The following is a 15,507-nucleotide window of genomic DNA, read 5'->3' on the forward strand; positions in this document are numbered from 1 at the left end:
GTCTGATGTTGGTCCCAGGAAAATAATAGGCTAATAGAAGAATTGAGTTAATTTTTTAATTAGTTTTAAATCTTTTCTGTAATGTGGCTTGTCATCACATTATGCAACAAAGGTCCTGTTGAGCTCCCTCGGTGTCAGTTTCTTATGAGATTAGGAGTTTGGTGATAAAGGTGTGAGTATGGATGCTAGTGTGTTAGCATAATAAAATCACAGCACATGTGTAATCATTTAAAAGAAGTTTAGCTGAACTGATTAAATGCAGCAATAAATTGAGAATTGTTACCAACAGGTGTGTCTGGTTCCTGCAGCGTCATGTTCTGACCCTGTGCTGTTTAATACTTCTGTCAATCATCAGGAAGAAAACATACAAGTAGGATTGAAAGTTTTTTTGGATGACTTGGAGACTGCAGGGAGTGCTGAATAATGAGGACAGTTACTGGCAGCCATCTGGATCGCTTGGTGGACTGGGAGCAGGCAAAACAAAATCCATTTATCGGGCCAGCGTAGAGCTGTGCTATCAGTGCGAGGAACCCAGAATGAGAAGCAACAGCTTGGAAAAAAGTTTTGAGCTTTTGATGGATTAATCAGCTGAACATCCCCCTCCTGTGAGATGTGGCCAAAAGGGTAATGTATGAGCATGGGAATTGGAAGATGGAGTATAGACTGCGTGTGTCTGGCATGGCAGCAGCAGCAGCTTCTGGAGTATTGTATCCTGTGGTGATGCCCTCTGTTCGGGGCGGATGGTGATGAATTGATGAATACTCAGAGGACGGCCACAAGGAGGATTAAAACGCTGGGATCATGAGTGAATGATTTGAGGAACCTGGCTTTACTTATCAAAGAGATGCTTGGGGGAAGGGAGCTTTCAGTAAATTGCCTACATGTGGAACAGATGTTCAATAATAGGCTACTCAGCTGAGCAGATTATGATATAACACATTTGAGGCTAAACAAATCCAGGCTTGAAATACAGCACAATTTAGCAGTGAGGGTGAATGACCATTGGAACAGTTTTACCAAGGCTTGTCACTGGCATGTTTAAAAGCCCTGATAACAAATTCTACACCCAAAATATGCTGTAGTTCAAAAAGGAATTAATTTGAAAAAGCCCGCTGTCCTCTGCTATCCATGAGGTCAGCCAGCCCGCACAGCCCAATCAGCTCTGGCCTGATGTTCAGATAATCTCTGAAGTGTCTCCTTCGCCGTGGGTACCCAGGTAGGTAGGACAGATGCTTTGCAGCTGGCTTCAGTGGCTAACTGCGATTCCTCTCCAGGCCATAGCTGCTGCAGGGCTTTCACCACTGCCCCACTCTCCAGTCTCTGCTTCTGCCTCTTCTGTCCTGTGCGCTGGTATCCATCTCTTGCCCTCCCACCTCAAGCCCCCTGCTAACTAGCTCCATGAAATGCTGTGGGCTGCATGTCCCTAACTCCCTCTTGTGGGGAAGTCTGAGCTATGGAGAGTTGAAACTTGGCTGGGGCAGGATGGAAAACAAAATGTTGGGATCTCTTGCATAAAATAATGTCTTCTGTGACAAAAATAAAAATTTCCAGGGTGCTGAAGGAAAATGTCAACACTAGCAGCTGCAGCCCACAGATGTATGGGGCAGGTCATGCCTTGGAGAATATTTCAGGCTCTCTACAGATACAAGCCTGCAGCGATATTGCATTTTTGTTCAGTTTGTATGTGTTTAGGCATTTTTCCCCCTCAGCACTAAGGGTTGTGAATTATGTACTTAGTACACTGAATGGGCAGTATGGGGAACGGTTCATCAGCAAATTGTCTTATTCTGCAGCACATTTGGTAACCTCGGGATATGTGTGAGTCTGAAAGCAGTTCTTTCATTTCTTCAGCTGCTTATGTCTTCTAGTATGTTAGCACCTCCTGTCAGGTATTTTGCCTTTCAAAGCCTCTTGACTTCCTCTGATCTTCGAGCAACTTGCTTCCCTCAAACTACTGAAGCCCACAGAAATCAAAGAGAGAACTTCCGCAATATTATGCTTTTAAAGTATTTTTCTTGAAGTGTTGAAGAAGCCTTTTCATGGTGTAGTTGCTGGATAAAGCAAAGAGCAAAAGGTATTGTGGAAGAAGGTTTGAGAGGATGGAAGGACGAGGGGGCAGTGGAAGCAGCCCTGACCCACATCCTGAGGCAGGAGTGGAAGCCTGGAAGAGTGCAGTCATCAGGCGGAGTAGGTAGTTAGGAGGTCACGAGCAGGGTGGAGCAGGTTCACAGAGAGTCCTGAAAACCAGAAGAGCTGTATCCCCTCCCTGACAACGCCGCTGTGCTGCTGCACGCAGCTGGAGCACAGTAACTATTTTGATAAACTTTTAGTCTATTGCTACTAAATGAGTTTCGTCACCAACCCTTAGTTCAGAGCCTGGAATGGTATCTTTGGCTCTTGCACTCATGTAGTATTCCTACAACACAAACCCTGCTGAGGAATTGAATAAAACTGCAGTTACTGTCTGAGTTACTGAAGTCAAAATCCTGCAAGCATCAGGATGCTTGGAAGTGTTTTGGAAGAGGAATCCTGGTGTCATGGGCACATGATCTTGGCGGTCAGGAGCAGTTTCCACAGCATTGTTTTCCGCAGCAGAAAGAATCCATTGTGCATTTTTCTTCATTTCAGTTTTTCAAAGCATAGGCCCTTTCAGAAAGCCAAAGTCAGCAAGAACATTTTCATTTTCCCTAGTTCATACTGAAATCCAGGAGCATGTAGCACAAGAGTTTTAAATAAGTATGTGCAGCTTAAAGCAAAAGAGTGGTGGCAACATGTGCTTCCCACCATGTGTGTGCTTCCCACTTCATTTCCATGGGTCTGGAAATGAGCATCTGTCTCTGCTCCTGACTTTCCTGGGTATCCATGGACATGCCACTTCATTTTTTTGCTACCTCCATCTCTAAGTGGGGATGGTTCTTCCTCAGTGGCATGTTGTAAGAATGCTGAATGTCTCAATCTTTTACAACCAGCTATAGTGGCACAGTCACCTCCAACAGCAGCTCATGGCCCTATGAACTCACTGACAAACCATAACAGCCTGTATTTCCCCATCCAGGAGTCACCGGCTGGGGGCCAGGCTGCCTTTCTGCAGCCAGCTTGTCCCCCATGTGGCAAGGATTCCCTTTGTGCTTTTTTTCTTGGACTTGCAACTCTTCTGTGCAAATTTTGGCAGACTTTCTGCCAAAAATGTTTAGAGAATCACCTTCTCCAAAGACGCAGGGCGAGAGAGAGCAATGAATTTGTTCACGGGTGCACAGACGGCTCGCAGCCGGACCATGTCCTGGTGCATGAACGCAGTCGCGCTGGTAGACAGGCTGCTGGCTGGCACAGGCGGAGGAGCTGTGTTATATTGTGCAGGGTTGCTTGTAACCAGTTGGGCTGCTGCTAGAGGAACCGGTTGCTTTGAATCACTGTTGAAATTTCATTTAAGAGCTGTGTGGACAGGGCTTCACTTTAAGCGCTGTCTTCTCACTTTATTTTGATTTGTCTAGTCAGTGCAAAGTTACAGCTCAGATTTACGCTGTGGCTGGGCCCTGGTGGCCCATCATAATGGGTCAATTAGTGGAGGCTGGTGGGCATGGGAGCTAGTTCTGGCAGCTGGATTTCAATACATCATCCACTCAGTTCAGGACATTTGCATAGAATTTACATTTTGGCTGAGCCCGTGCATGTAAATGTAGGTCTGCATTGTTTCTCTTCGTTGAATGACTGTTTAATTAACTTTAAACGTAATTATGCAATCTGCCATCTGCCTAAATCCCTACAGTGCTGTCATATCACCGTCCTTTTCCATTTCCGCCAAGATATTCCCTTTCCCGGAAGTTTGCCCTACTTTTCAATCATTAAGATAATTTCAAATCATTCCCATCCTTAGTTATTTTTGAGGAGGACTCACAGCAACGTTGTAGAATCTCCCTTTAGCTCTGTGGCCAGGCTTCGACTGAGCGCAGGACTGTGCTGCAGAACCTCCAGTTTAGGATTCTTTGAGTTTACATTTCATCAGAGAAGAAGGATCTCTTTTTTATTTGCTTGTGATAAGGAGAATGTGCTCTCAGGCTTTCTCTTAGACCCCAGATTGAGCATCTGAAATACTGCCTACCAGGTTTATCTCCTGAAAGTCTCTTTGCTGCAATGAAACCTCACTGAACTGATAACGTATCTCAAAGTCTTGCCTTTCCACTCCTACATCTCTAATGAATTCTTTCCCATGACATCCTCATTTCTCTCTATTGCTTTGTCTTTAATCTTGAGCCGTCAACTTTATTTAACCGGTTTGCTTCAAGATACTGCAAAATGCATGGAGGTGGTTCTGCTCCAAGGCTATCGGAGAACTCTGAACTCATTTAATTCATGCTGAGAGCAGTGTTGAAGCACAGCTGTTCCTAGCACAGGCTGGAGTGGAGCTGAGCTGACGGGGAGCGTGGTGGTTGGGTTTTGGTCCTGTTTGTGTTATTGGGGCTCTAGCACAGAGTTTTGCTTGAGATATCTTCCAAGGAGTGTCTTTTTTCTTCCTGGTACAGAACTCTCCCTGAGCAGCTATACCAACAGCTGTCTCTGTGTATTTCCTTTGAAAAGAAAATAGAACAAAAAAAGTACTTGGCTGTTACCATTAGTGAGACATTTAATCTCTTAAATCTGCAAAATATTTTGCAAAACATAAATAGCTAGTTACTTCTGGCCTGCCTATGACCAGTGTTTTTTGTTGACATAACTTGCATTTGAGATCACTTCAATGGTGTTTGTTGGTTTTGCCTGTTGTTTTTGCCTGTGTGTGGTAATTTGATCCCGGATATTGTAGTAGTCATTTAAGTGCTTGGAGTTTTTGAGTTAGTCACTTATATAATATGGCATATACTGGATGTCGCTGGTGCATTAGAAATGGAAAACAATCTAACAAACGTATCTTGGCTTTTAAAATTTGAGAGGAAATTATTTTAGAGGCTTCTTTGAGCAGCAGAAAATATCAAATAGCTTTTAAATTGCCTGTTTAAGCATATGAAAGGGAAAGACGTGGGGATCCTAGCAAAACTGCCCTGATATTAATGCAGTTTGTACTGGCAAAGCATGCTTTTGCTTGTAGGGTTTATTTGACTTTGGAGAACGAAACAAATGATTGCCTGGTATAACAGTGTCAACACTAGGCCTGTGCCTATCTGGAGTTACCACCCAGAACCTGCGTCCCCCGCCAGCTCATCAAAGCTGGCAGAGTTAGATTCACAGAAGTACCTGGGATGGGTTGTTCAGGGGCTATGTAGGATTTGGGATTTTTTGGGTCCTAGAGGTCTTTGCAAAACAAGGCAGAGTTTCCATCGGCTAAACTCTTGTATTGAGACTATTAATATGCTCTGTTACACATCAACATCCATAGCGGCTCATAAAGTTGCAAGTAGAACTTCTTGGCAGGTCGTGGAGAGTATTTGTTTGCTAAAAGACCAAATTTGATGGTTTCTAAAATTTGCTTTGCCAACTCTGCCAGGAGCCAAGGGCCAACTTGAACTTGTAGATCTGTGAGGTGATGCCTTGGGTTGCCACATGGTTGGACTCTAATTCCTTGAATCTCTAGTAGGGATGAGCAGGAACATGCTTTATTTAGCTTTCTTCCCATGCTTAACCTAGTCTGACTTAAATGGGAGTGTAGGACTAAGCAGGAATTGGCATCAGAGTAGTTCTCATTGCCTTTAGTTGGTTAATTCCTGCTTTTGGAGGTAGGGCAATGTTGGGTGACCCTTCGCTTGGTAGCTGCCATGCCTTCCAGCTCATGGGTGTATCCTTACAGTGTTTTCCTAAGTGCATAGCTGGGTTGTCTTGAAGAATTACATGTCAGGGAACCTCTTGGAAGGTTTGAAGGAAATTGGTTTAAGTCATTGAAATGTGTCAGCAATGAAATGAAACATTGGAGAAGTACAGACAAATATTTAGTAACCGTGTGTTGAGAGTGTCTCATTAACTGATAACAAATTGTTCTATTGCATGTTATCAGTTCTGCGGATATGCTTCTGTTTCTTCTCATGCTTATGCTAACTGTAAAGTGGGGGTATTTGAAAGATGCCTTTGCATATCTAGATCATGATCTAATGCTGGGAAGCAATGGAAAATTCTCTTAGCAATAGCAGAGTTAGCAGAGGTGTTGATACCCAGTCATGGACTGATAAAGGTAAGTAGTAGATGGAAGTATTTTGTGTTGGAAAAGTTTGTAACAATATTGTTCCATCCAACGTTTTCAACGTAATTCCTTTTTTTTTAAAGGTAAAAGGAACTGTTAGGTGTTGAGATAGCTGTCAGTGGGGTGAGAGTCCTTAACCTGTAGAGGTGTTACCAGCACAGTCGTCGTGATGTTCTCACAGTCCTGCCCACCCCAGGGAGCTGGGTTAAATATAAATAATGTACATGGTAACAAAGCTGGAAGTTTAGTTAGAGGTAAAAATGCCTAGTGACAAGGTAGATGCTCTTTGACAGGAAAGGGGAAAGCTATACCAAGATGTCCATATCTTGGAATTCACTTAGATCTCTCAAGTAAAACTAGTTCTTCCTTGATCCCGGATGGGAGGTATCCAAGGAGTCATGGATGTGCTGATGAAAATTCAGTGAGGAATACTTTCCTTCTGTGCTGGTAGTAATCAAATAGCTTGTCAGGTGTTAGAGGGCAGTTTGAAATGTTCTATTTTTGGTAAATGAAATTGAGGGTCTTGGTTCTTTCTTGTGTAAAGCAATATGCAAATTTTAATATAAAATTGAAGACTTTTTGGCCTTGCTAACTTTATGTTTAGTTGAACATTTTAGTTGATTTAGTTGACCATCCAGTTGATCAACTGACTAATAGATGTAAATTTAATTAAATGCAGTACTTTTCAAAACCTAAACTATAGAGTGATTTTGTATAAATTATGTCAAAATAAGCTGATTTAAAACATCTAGCCTCCTCTCTTACAGTAAGCCAGATCAATTATTCTGGGAAGCTGCCTGCATGCCTTTTTTTTCCAAAATAAGAAAAGATTAATAGGTACTTAGGTTTAAAGACCAAAATTTGCCTTTGCATGATGTCATTGTTGTTGTGATGGAGATGTAATGTGATGGTTTGGATTCTAGATTGAGCTCCAGCGCTGTCCTTCCAGTGGAGCTCAACCAGCCACTGCTGCCTGCACATGGGATAACAACTGGGCTCCTGGGTTGGAGCCAGCCCCCAGCTCCATCCTTTCTGCTCCTTTTCCTGGTTGTGTGTTTCTACTTCCCACAGGTGCTTCCCCTTGGCTAGTTTGAGGCGGTTCACTGCTCCGTGTGTAGAATACCTGGTCCTATTTAGGTGTCCCTCTGTCACCTTTGTAGGCAGTCTCCTTGCCTGATACAGGTGTTGGGGTTATTTCAACCTGTGTCCCTCCAGAGAACTTCAGGTAATGAACAGTCAACCACCTTTCCTCAAATTCTTACTCCTGTATTATTTCCCATTGGAAATGGCAGAACGTCTAGAAATCCCAGGCAAGTGGTGGCTGCATCCATGGAGAACAGCTCTACATCATCTGTGCAGCCAGATGAACATATCTGAACATGTTGCATTTGCTGTGTGTTGTGAATACATCTGTGTCTTGCATTAGAATTGCTCTGCGTTCAAGCTTGAGTGGTTCTGCACATGCAGACGTGTTTGGTGCATTGTGGTTGCTTCAACACTCCTGTTAAGATGTATCAACCAACCTCAGCTCTTGGTCACTGCACCTTAGTCTCCCTTCTACTGAAGTTATTTTTAATTTTTTATTATATTTATTTACTTACTAATTTATTTAGTCATTGATTATTTTAATGCCTAGAATGTGTTATTACTTTGTGTGACATCTTGCCTTAAAAGATTTTGTTATATCTTACAAATCACACAACTGTAACACCACAGAAAAAGTCAGATTTCTGACACGCCTGGTGCTGGAATAGAGTTTAACTAAGTTAGTGATAGCAGTTATTTCAGAAAGAATAGTCTCAACATATCCCCTGCTATCTATAGAGTTGTCAAGTTCCAGTTTGCTTTGTGGAATGATGCCTGTTTATCCATCAGAATATTAATGCTGGGCAGCTGGGACAGCAGGAAAGCCTATCATGAGAAGTATTTCTAACTTCCAGTTTTAGGGGACAGGTGCATTATAGAAGCAAATATTGAATCTAGTTGAAACAGATGGCAACCTGTAGTTAGCTCTCTTTATTTAAAAGGAGAAATACAAGAAATTAGAGTCATGCAGAATTCGATGTGTTCCAGTTGAATGCTAATTGTGACAGTTGTTTGTGGCTTTGTAACAGGGGTGGTTTTGTTTCGCCATAAACATCACGGCCAACGGGGTCAAACAGTTATCCAAAGTGGCTGGGTGTAAACTGGCTTGCAAGCCAGCTATGTCGAAGCAGAGTTTGTTCATTTGAGTAAATTTTTTTTTTTTTAGTTTGTGTCCGAGTCTGAGCAGATGAAAAATCCCACCAGAGAGCAAGCCAAAGGCTTAAGTGTTGAAAACGTGCAAGTGCCTCTCTGTGTGTCTACCTTGTGGCACGGAAAGGTGCTTCTCCACCCTTTGCTGTTGCTGTGCATTATTTTTGGCAGTAGTGGCCCCAAACTTTCTGAACCGATGGCCACGGCAAGTGCTGGAGCAGCTCTGCTCTGCAGTGGCTAATTCTGGCTCTCAGCTCACTTCCCAACTCATGAGACATTTTCTTCTCTTTTTTCCCCTGCATTTTAATTTTCTGCTCTCTTTTTTCGGCTCCTTCTTAATTACATGTTAAGATTTAGCCTCCTTTTTATCCCAAGTTCTTTAATTTCTAGTAGTATTTTCTGGGACTTGCTGTCATAGAAACGAGGGCTTTAGAGGACCTTACAAGTTCATGTAATCCCTTTCACTACCTCAAGGAAAAAACTACTCTTTATAGACCAACTCTGGCAGATGTCTGTCTCACCTATTTTTAAGAACCTCCAACAAAGCAGATTGCATGACCTCTCTGGGTGATCAGCCTAGTGCCTTCCTTTTTTAATAGTGTTACTAAGAGCCCACCTGTTGCAGTTTAAGTCAGATTCCTTCACCAAAATGTCTCTGAAAACCATATCCAGAGCAAACTGTGTTGCCAATTCAGAAGCTCTTCTGCTCAGATCTCTCTAGTCCATACTTTTACTTTCGGTGTCTGTTTTTGAACTTAATATCTTGACCCTTAGGGTGTTTGCAAATCAGTTCACTAGGCATTTGCAAATCAGTTAATTTTAGTTCTGTCTCATCGTGTGGTCCATACAGGTAGTATTGCCTCGTTTGCATCGGTTGAAACCTAAATTTGCGGCTGCGCTCTTGCCGTGTTACAGCTGCAACCTCCCTTGGACAGTCTGCTCCCTGAAAGCATGCGCAGAGTATAAAAAGCTTGATTATGTAGAAAGAGGCCAAACTATGTTGCCCTTGTCCTTATTGTCACTGAACACAGAGGCCCCGTCTTCATTTCAGTGTCCCATTTGGAGACAGTGCTGTGGCATTTAATCTCTTCCTGGGCTGCTCTGAGCTGGCACCTTGAGTTGTCCCTCTGCCTGTCTTGGTGTCTCCTCTCCTGAATTAGGAGGATCCCTCCCTCCTCCTGCTGATTTACCTGTTATTATATATGGAAGTTGCTTTTTGTCTGTGACTGGGTAAAGTAGCAGTTTTTTCTTATTGTACCATATTTTTAAAGAGCTCTGCTTAAGTACAGCTTTTTAAACATTTTTTTTCTCGCTGCTTCGGTTTAATTCTATGAAGCAATCTGCAATTTCGTTTGTGAAGGATACCATATGTAAAAAATTTGCCTTGTAACTTGGATAGCCCCACAGCAAATAAGTTGGCATTGCACGTTTTCTGACTTGCAGGTACAAGCTTGGACCCAGGGAGCGTAGCCAGGAGGGGCTGGAAGGCAAAGCTGTGATGACATGTTCAGTATCAAGGTGGAGGGCCAAGAGGGCAGCTGCACGGCGCTGGGTTGCATTCCAATGTGCTGATCCGTGGAACAGCGTTGGCATACGCTTTGGAAGCTGCTGCTTGCTCTTCTGGCTGTAGGGAAGGGGCTGAGGTGATGGCAGGGAAGGAAGGGGTGAGTCTTTGCAGAATATTTTCGTATGATCATGGCCTGTTCTGAGCAGGCTGGACATTTGGAGCCTTGGCATTTCTTTGTGGTGGTGGTGTGTACCGTGCTGCCTCTGGTAGCTCAGAAGTTAATTACTCCAGAGTGGGTTGTTGACTTTTTTTTTCCCCTCCTTGATTCCTGAACTACTTAATTAAGTTGTAGGGAAGTTATATTTTCTCACTACGTGGGGGCTTAATGGGGTGGAGGCTTTGGAAACACTTTAACAATTTCACATTTTATATGCTCTAATGAATTTCCCAGGATTTTGGAAGGGTTGTATCCAACTTTAGTATCGTAATTTCCAGAGTTTTATTTATGCTAAAATAAGTTAGTGGTGGATTAAGAGGCACAAAGAGCCAACAGATTACAAATGAACTAATGAAGACATCGTTTCTTTTGGATAAAGAGCATGACTCACAGTTGTGACTTGTACTGAAGTACTGCAGACCGTGAGTTTCACCAGGAGCACAAGCTGGCAATGGGGTTCCTCTTCCTTCCCCTGTTATTTCAACCCTGTGTTTGATTTCAGGTGCAGAAAAGAGAGGGTTTGCAAGGACCAGAAACAACTCTGAATCTGCAAGAACTCCCCAGAACTTCGACAGGAAGAGGCAACTCTCTGAATCGCAGACAGAAACAATGAACAATTCAGACAGCAGAATAAATCCTAGACAACTGGGAACTCCCAGAGGTATTAAAGCAGAGTGCGTACACGCTTCAGGAATAAGCTGCCTTGAAGCATGTGCTCAGCACTATTAAAAGATGGGCTGGGATGAATGCTCTTAACTCTAAAATGAACTGTAAAAGACTGTCAATTATTTGTAAAATATGATTATTCCAGGCTTTTCGGTGCTCTGAAGTTGGGTGCCAGTATTTCTAGGCAAACTGTTCTCAGAAATTCAACTTTGAATACAAAGCCTCTGTACAGCTGCTGTTAAGATACATAGACAAGTTTGGTGGGCAAGATAACACTTATGAATTTTTGTTTGCAGGAGGATCCTATGCTGCTATCCCAACATCAGGTGATAGAAAGAATCGAAATAAACTCACTCGAGGGAGGAAGAAGAGTATATTTGAAGCCTACATGTCAAAAGAAGATGTTTCAGCAGGACTGAAAAGGGGAGAGCTAATTCAGGTGCCTGGAATATACAACGTTTATGCTCTTGTGATAAGTCTGTGGAAATCACAGGCAGTTGTTGGAAATTAGTGTCAGTTGGTTGCATGACAGGGAATTGATGTACCACTTGTAGATGCTAGAGGAAGGATTTTTCCCTTTCTCAGAAGGTTCTAGAAGTGGAATGAAATCTTTTACGTTCAGCTGAAGTATAGTTTTTGGTTTGATTGCATGTTCTGTAAAATTCCTGATCCACACTCATGATGAATTGCAGAGTTCTGGTTGGATGGTCTGCTAGCCATGATAGTCATTATTGTGGAGACACTTGCTTTTACAAATGATACTCAAAAACACAGCAGGTGCTGTCAGCCTCTGTCTTTGTCAGTGTAAGTAAAAATGAATGCCCTTAGCAAGATACTTCTTGCTGAAATTCCTCACAAAGATGTTCATTAGTCCTCAGCAGTGAGTTGCAGATGCCTGTGCTTCCAGATCTACTCTTCTTTTTTCAATCTATCAACTCTTCCCAGAAGTCTCTCTCCCACAAAAAAAAGGGAGAGTGACGGTGCAGGTAATGCTGTGGTTCCTGGGGTCTCACAGGGCTGTGTCTACCAGGGCATTGCAATAACGTGTTATAAACTATGATGCAACTGGTTAAATTAATATCAAATGGCCAGGCAGTGGTACTGGACCCTGGATTTGCTTGCATAATTTTCTTTGCACTCCCCAAAGATCATAGGGCTGCCCCAGCCATTGATGACAGTGTATGGTTTACTGAAGTAAGGCACAGATAGTAGATGGAGCTGAAGAGCCCATCAAGATACAGAAAATCATTTGTGTGTGTGTATGGTTATTTGCCTTGAACAGCTAGCAGTAAGCATGTTCTCATTTTACAGATTCTAAAGGTCAAAGATCAAACTTTGTGCTTCCTTTGGAGCAGCAAAACTGCAGCCATAATTAGGCAGCAATTCTTCTCTGAATATCTAGCAAAATGTGGGGGTGGACCTGCCATTTGTGTGGGTAGCTGGATCTCAGAAGGAGTTTTGCATAAAGGTGGGCAGGGCTGAGGTTCACTGAGGAGTAGGAGAAGATAGCATCCTAGAACCACTGTTGTAGTACAGTCCTCAACATGGCGTAATGTTCTTCAGGACACATCTGGCATCCCAGTGAGATCAGACTGGCTGGGGGAAAAAGGCACGTGGAAGTCAGTGAGGGCATTACAGACACTCATGCTGAGGCATCATTTACCCAAACACACACTGGTGCATTGCCATTTAATTAGTGTTGTAATGCTGGTGAGGTTGTGATACTTACTTTCATCAATACATTGAAGTTGCAAATGGCACCACCTCACTTTTTGTCTGATTTCTTGTTATAATTGTATAGTATTCTTGTATAATAATATAATGGCATGATTTCTGGAGGTGTGATGAGGATTCCACATACAAGATTGGCCTTCTTGGCCATTGGCCTTCTTGCCATTGGCCTTCTTGGCCGCCTGGGCACACTGAACATGAGCTGGCAGTGTGCCCAGGTGGCCAAGAAGGCCAGTGGCATCCTGGCCTGTATCAGAAATAGTGTGGCCAGCAGGAGTAGGGAAGTGATCGTGCCCCTGTACTCGGCACTGGTGAGGCCGCACCTTGAATACTGTGTTCAGTTTTGGGCCCCTCACTACAAGAAGGACGTTGAGGTGTTAGAGCGTGTCCAGAGAAGGGCAGTGAGGCTGGTGAGGGGTCTGGAGAACAAGTCTGATGAGGAGCGGCTGAGGGAACTGGGGTTGTTTAGCCTGGAGAAAAGGAGGCTGAGGGGAGACCTCATCGCTCTCTACAACTACCTGAAAGGAGGTTGTAGCGAGGTGGGGGTGGGTCTCTTCTCCCAAGTAACAAGCGATAGGACGAGAGGAAATGGCCTCAAGTTGCGGCAGGGGAGGTTTAGATTGGACATGAGGAAAAATTTCTTTACTGAAAGAGTGGTTAAACATTGGACCAGGCTGCCCAGGGAAGTGGTGGAGTCCCCATCCCTGGAGGTATTTAAAAGACGTGTAGATGAGGCGCTTAGGGACATGGTTTAGTGGGCATGGTGGTGTTGGGTTGACGGTTGGACTCGATGATCTTAGAGGTCTCTTCCAACCTTAATGATTCTATGATTCTAAGATTGCCTGACTCCGTCCTGAAGACCAATGTGATGAGCTCTTAACTTTCAGAAAAATGACTATGTAGCATATCACTGCTGATGATCAGAGTGGTCCACTGGGCTACCCAGACCTTAGGCCAGTGCCTTTTTAGAGAGCGTCATAGACATCCACAATGGGAAGCAAATGGAGAGGGAAGAAACAGGAGCCTCAAGCTGTGACTTCCCCCCATGGCTGCAGTGGCATATGGCAGCAACTAAAGCTTCTGCCTTACCTTCAGGAGTGCTTTTGGCACCCATTTTTGGTAATGCAGCCTGATAACATTAAGTGCAGTGTGTGTAGACTGCCTATGAGGTCAAGTGCAGCTGCAGATGAGGCACATCAGACTACGACTACTACCTGAGAATCCCATTGAAATGCTGAGTCCCAGAGGACCTGTGATTGCATGCTCTCTGGCAAAAGAATCCCTAATTCTTGTAAATGTGTAGTGTCTGCTCCAGGTCATGTGCTGCGTAACTGGAAGAGTCATACGTGCTTTCGTAGGCTGTATCTATTTTCCTTTCATCCAGTTCCACATCTCAGGAAAACAGCTGAGGCTGTAGAAGCTGGATTTAATCTTTCAGGGCTGAGTATCAGATCATGGGCATCCCAGCTCAGTGTCTCTCATCTTCAGCTCATTGACCATTATGATCTCACCAAGACCATTCGTCATTGCCGTCTCAACCAGTATAGGTGAGATCCTGAAAGCAACTTTAGTGAGTGACAAATATTCAGCACTGTTCTGTACAATGGCAAGAGACATAGTGAGTGAACAAATACCTGTTGTGATAATCCCCCAAAGCAGGGCATTGGTCTGGCATGGTAGCCTGCAAAAATGCTCCACAAGAGCCTGTGGAAGAGAAGAACAAACCTATTGGTGTGAATCTGATGGTCCTGAGCAACCTTGAGTTCTAGCCAGCCAGAAGCATGGCGCTCTGAGCAGGGGCCGTCCCTGGAGCATCCTGGAAACACTGAATCTGCATATATATCTGTGAGAACTTGAGAGATCTGTTAGGGAGAAAAGACCCTACCGTGAACTCTGGGGATGTTGCTGGACCTTGGCAATGCAGCTACGCAACTGAATGCTCCTGCTAGCGCAACCCACAGAAACTACTGGGAGACGTGGAGATCACTCAGATAAAACATGAGTGCCATGAAGATTAAGCAGTCCTAGATCAGGAAGAATAAAAGTGTTATCTTTATGGGTGCTGACGTCTGTCAATAATATTAGTCTTAATGGCTTCTGGTACTGTATCTGACATAACTCAGTTTTTGATAAGTAGCATGGAGAAGTGTGCCCTGCTGGATTCCTGGATTCATTTAATCATGTGATGTGTGCAGAAATGTCCTTCCACAAGAAAGGGGATCTGAGCTCAGGCGCTTCGGAGTGCATAGACTTCCCACTTCCTTGCATGTAAAACTGTCTGCAGTGAGCAAACACCAAGGGTATCAGGTTGGTCGGAATCACATCGGCTGGTCTGAAGGCAAACAAGATTGAATAACTTCTGCGTAGTTACGTAAGCGGATGGTGTTGGCTATACACAACAGATGAAGTCAGGTTATGTATTAAGGAACATTGACCCAAAGGGCCGTAATCATCCTGTGAAGCACCAGCCAGAAACTCATGTCTGCTCCACGCCTCCAGCGTCTCCCAGACCCTCCCTGCAGGGCTGCTGGGGTCAGGCGGAATGAGAGTGCGCAGCATACAGAGCTGCAGAGCCTGCTTTGCTGTTAAGAGGGTGTTTTTCCTTGGAAAACTGTTCTTTTGTGGGTATGAAGGCTGGGGTTTCCCTGATTTTCATGGATTGTTTTTTCAAAGGTGGCCTTGGTAGCAAGCAGATACTTGAACCCTGACCTTTTTTGGTGTTTTGTACCTACAAACGAATCTAGGCATATGTGTTATGATAGCTGTTATAAACTGTTTGATTTGAGATGCTTGAAGTTTAGTCTGCCTATTGCCTATTATTGCCTGCCCTGGTCCTAGCAGAGCAACTTGAGAAGTCATGACCCTTTTGTATCTTGCTGTGGAAGCTCAATAAGGTTAGAAACTTTTTTGGCAAGTATGTGTGAGGCTGACTTGAATCATCAGAAAGTGTTTTAGAAACATTCCTACAAACGTTTCTCTTCCCTTTCA

The 15,507-nt window shown here is 43.7% G+C and overlaps 1 protein-coding gene across 4 annotated transcripts in view; it reads left to right on the forward strand.

The window, feature by feature from the left end:
• Positions 1–15,507, forward strand: part of DIS3L2 (DIS3 like 3'-5' exoribonuclease 2) — a 198,186-nt gene that overhangs the window by 8,213 nt on the left and 174,466 nt on the right. For 3 of the 4 annotated variants that reach the window (XM_076341193.1, XM_076341190.1, XM_076341191.1), the window contains 2 exons: positions 10,625–10,783; positions 11,085–11,227. In XM_076341193.1, the coding sequence (XP_076197308.1) occupies positions 10,732–10,783; positions 11,085–11,227 (195 nt within the window). In that variant the 5' untranslated portion in view covers positions 10,625–10,731. Of the gene's footprint in view, positions 1–10,056; positions 10,063–10,624; positions 10,784–11,084; positions 11,228–15,507 lie in introns of those variants that run through there. The other variant, XM_076341194.1, reaches the window with a different exon arrangement.

The sequence above is a fragment of the Aptenodytes patagonicus genome, chromosome 6 (assembly GCF_965638725.1).
Source record: "Aptenodytes patagonicus chromosome 6, bAptPat1.pri.cur, whole genome shotgun sequence".
NCBI lineage: Eukaryota > Metazoa > Chordata > Aves > Sphenisciformes > Spheniscidae > Aptenodytes > Aptenodytes patagonicus.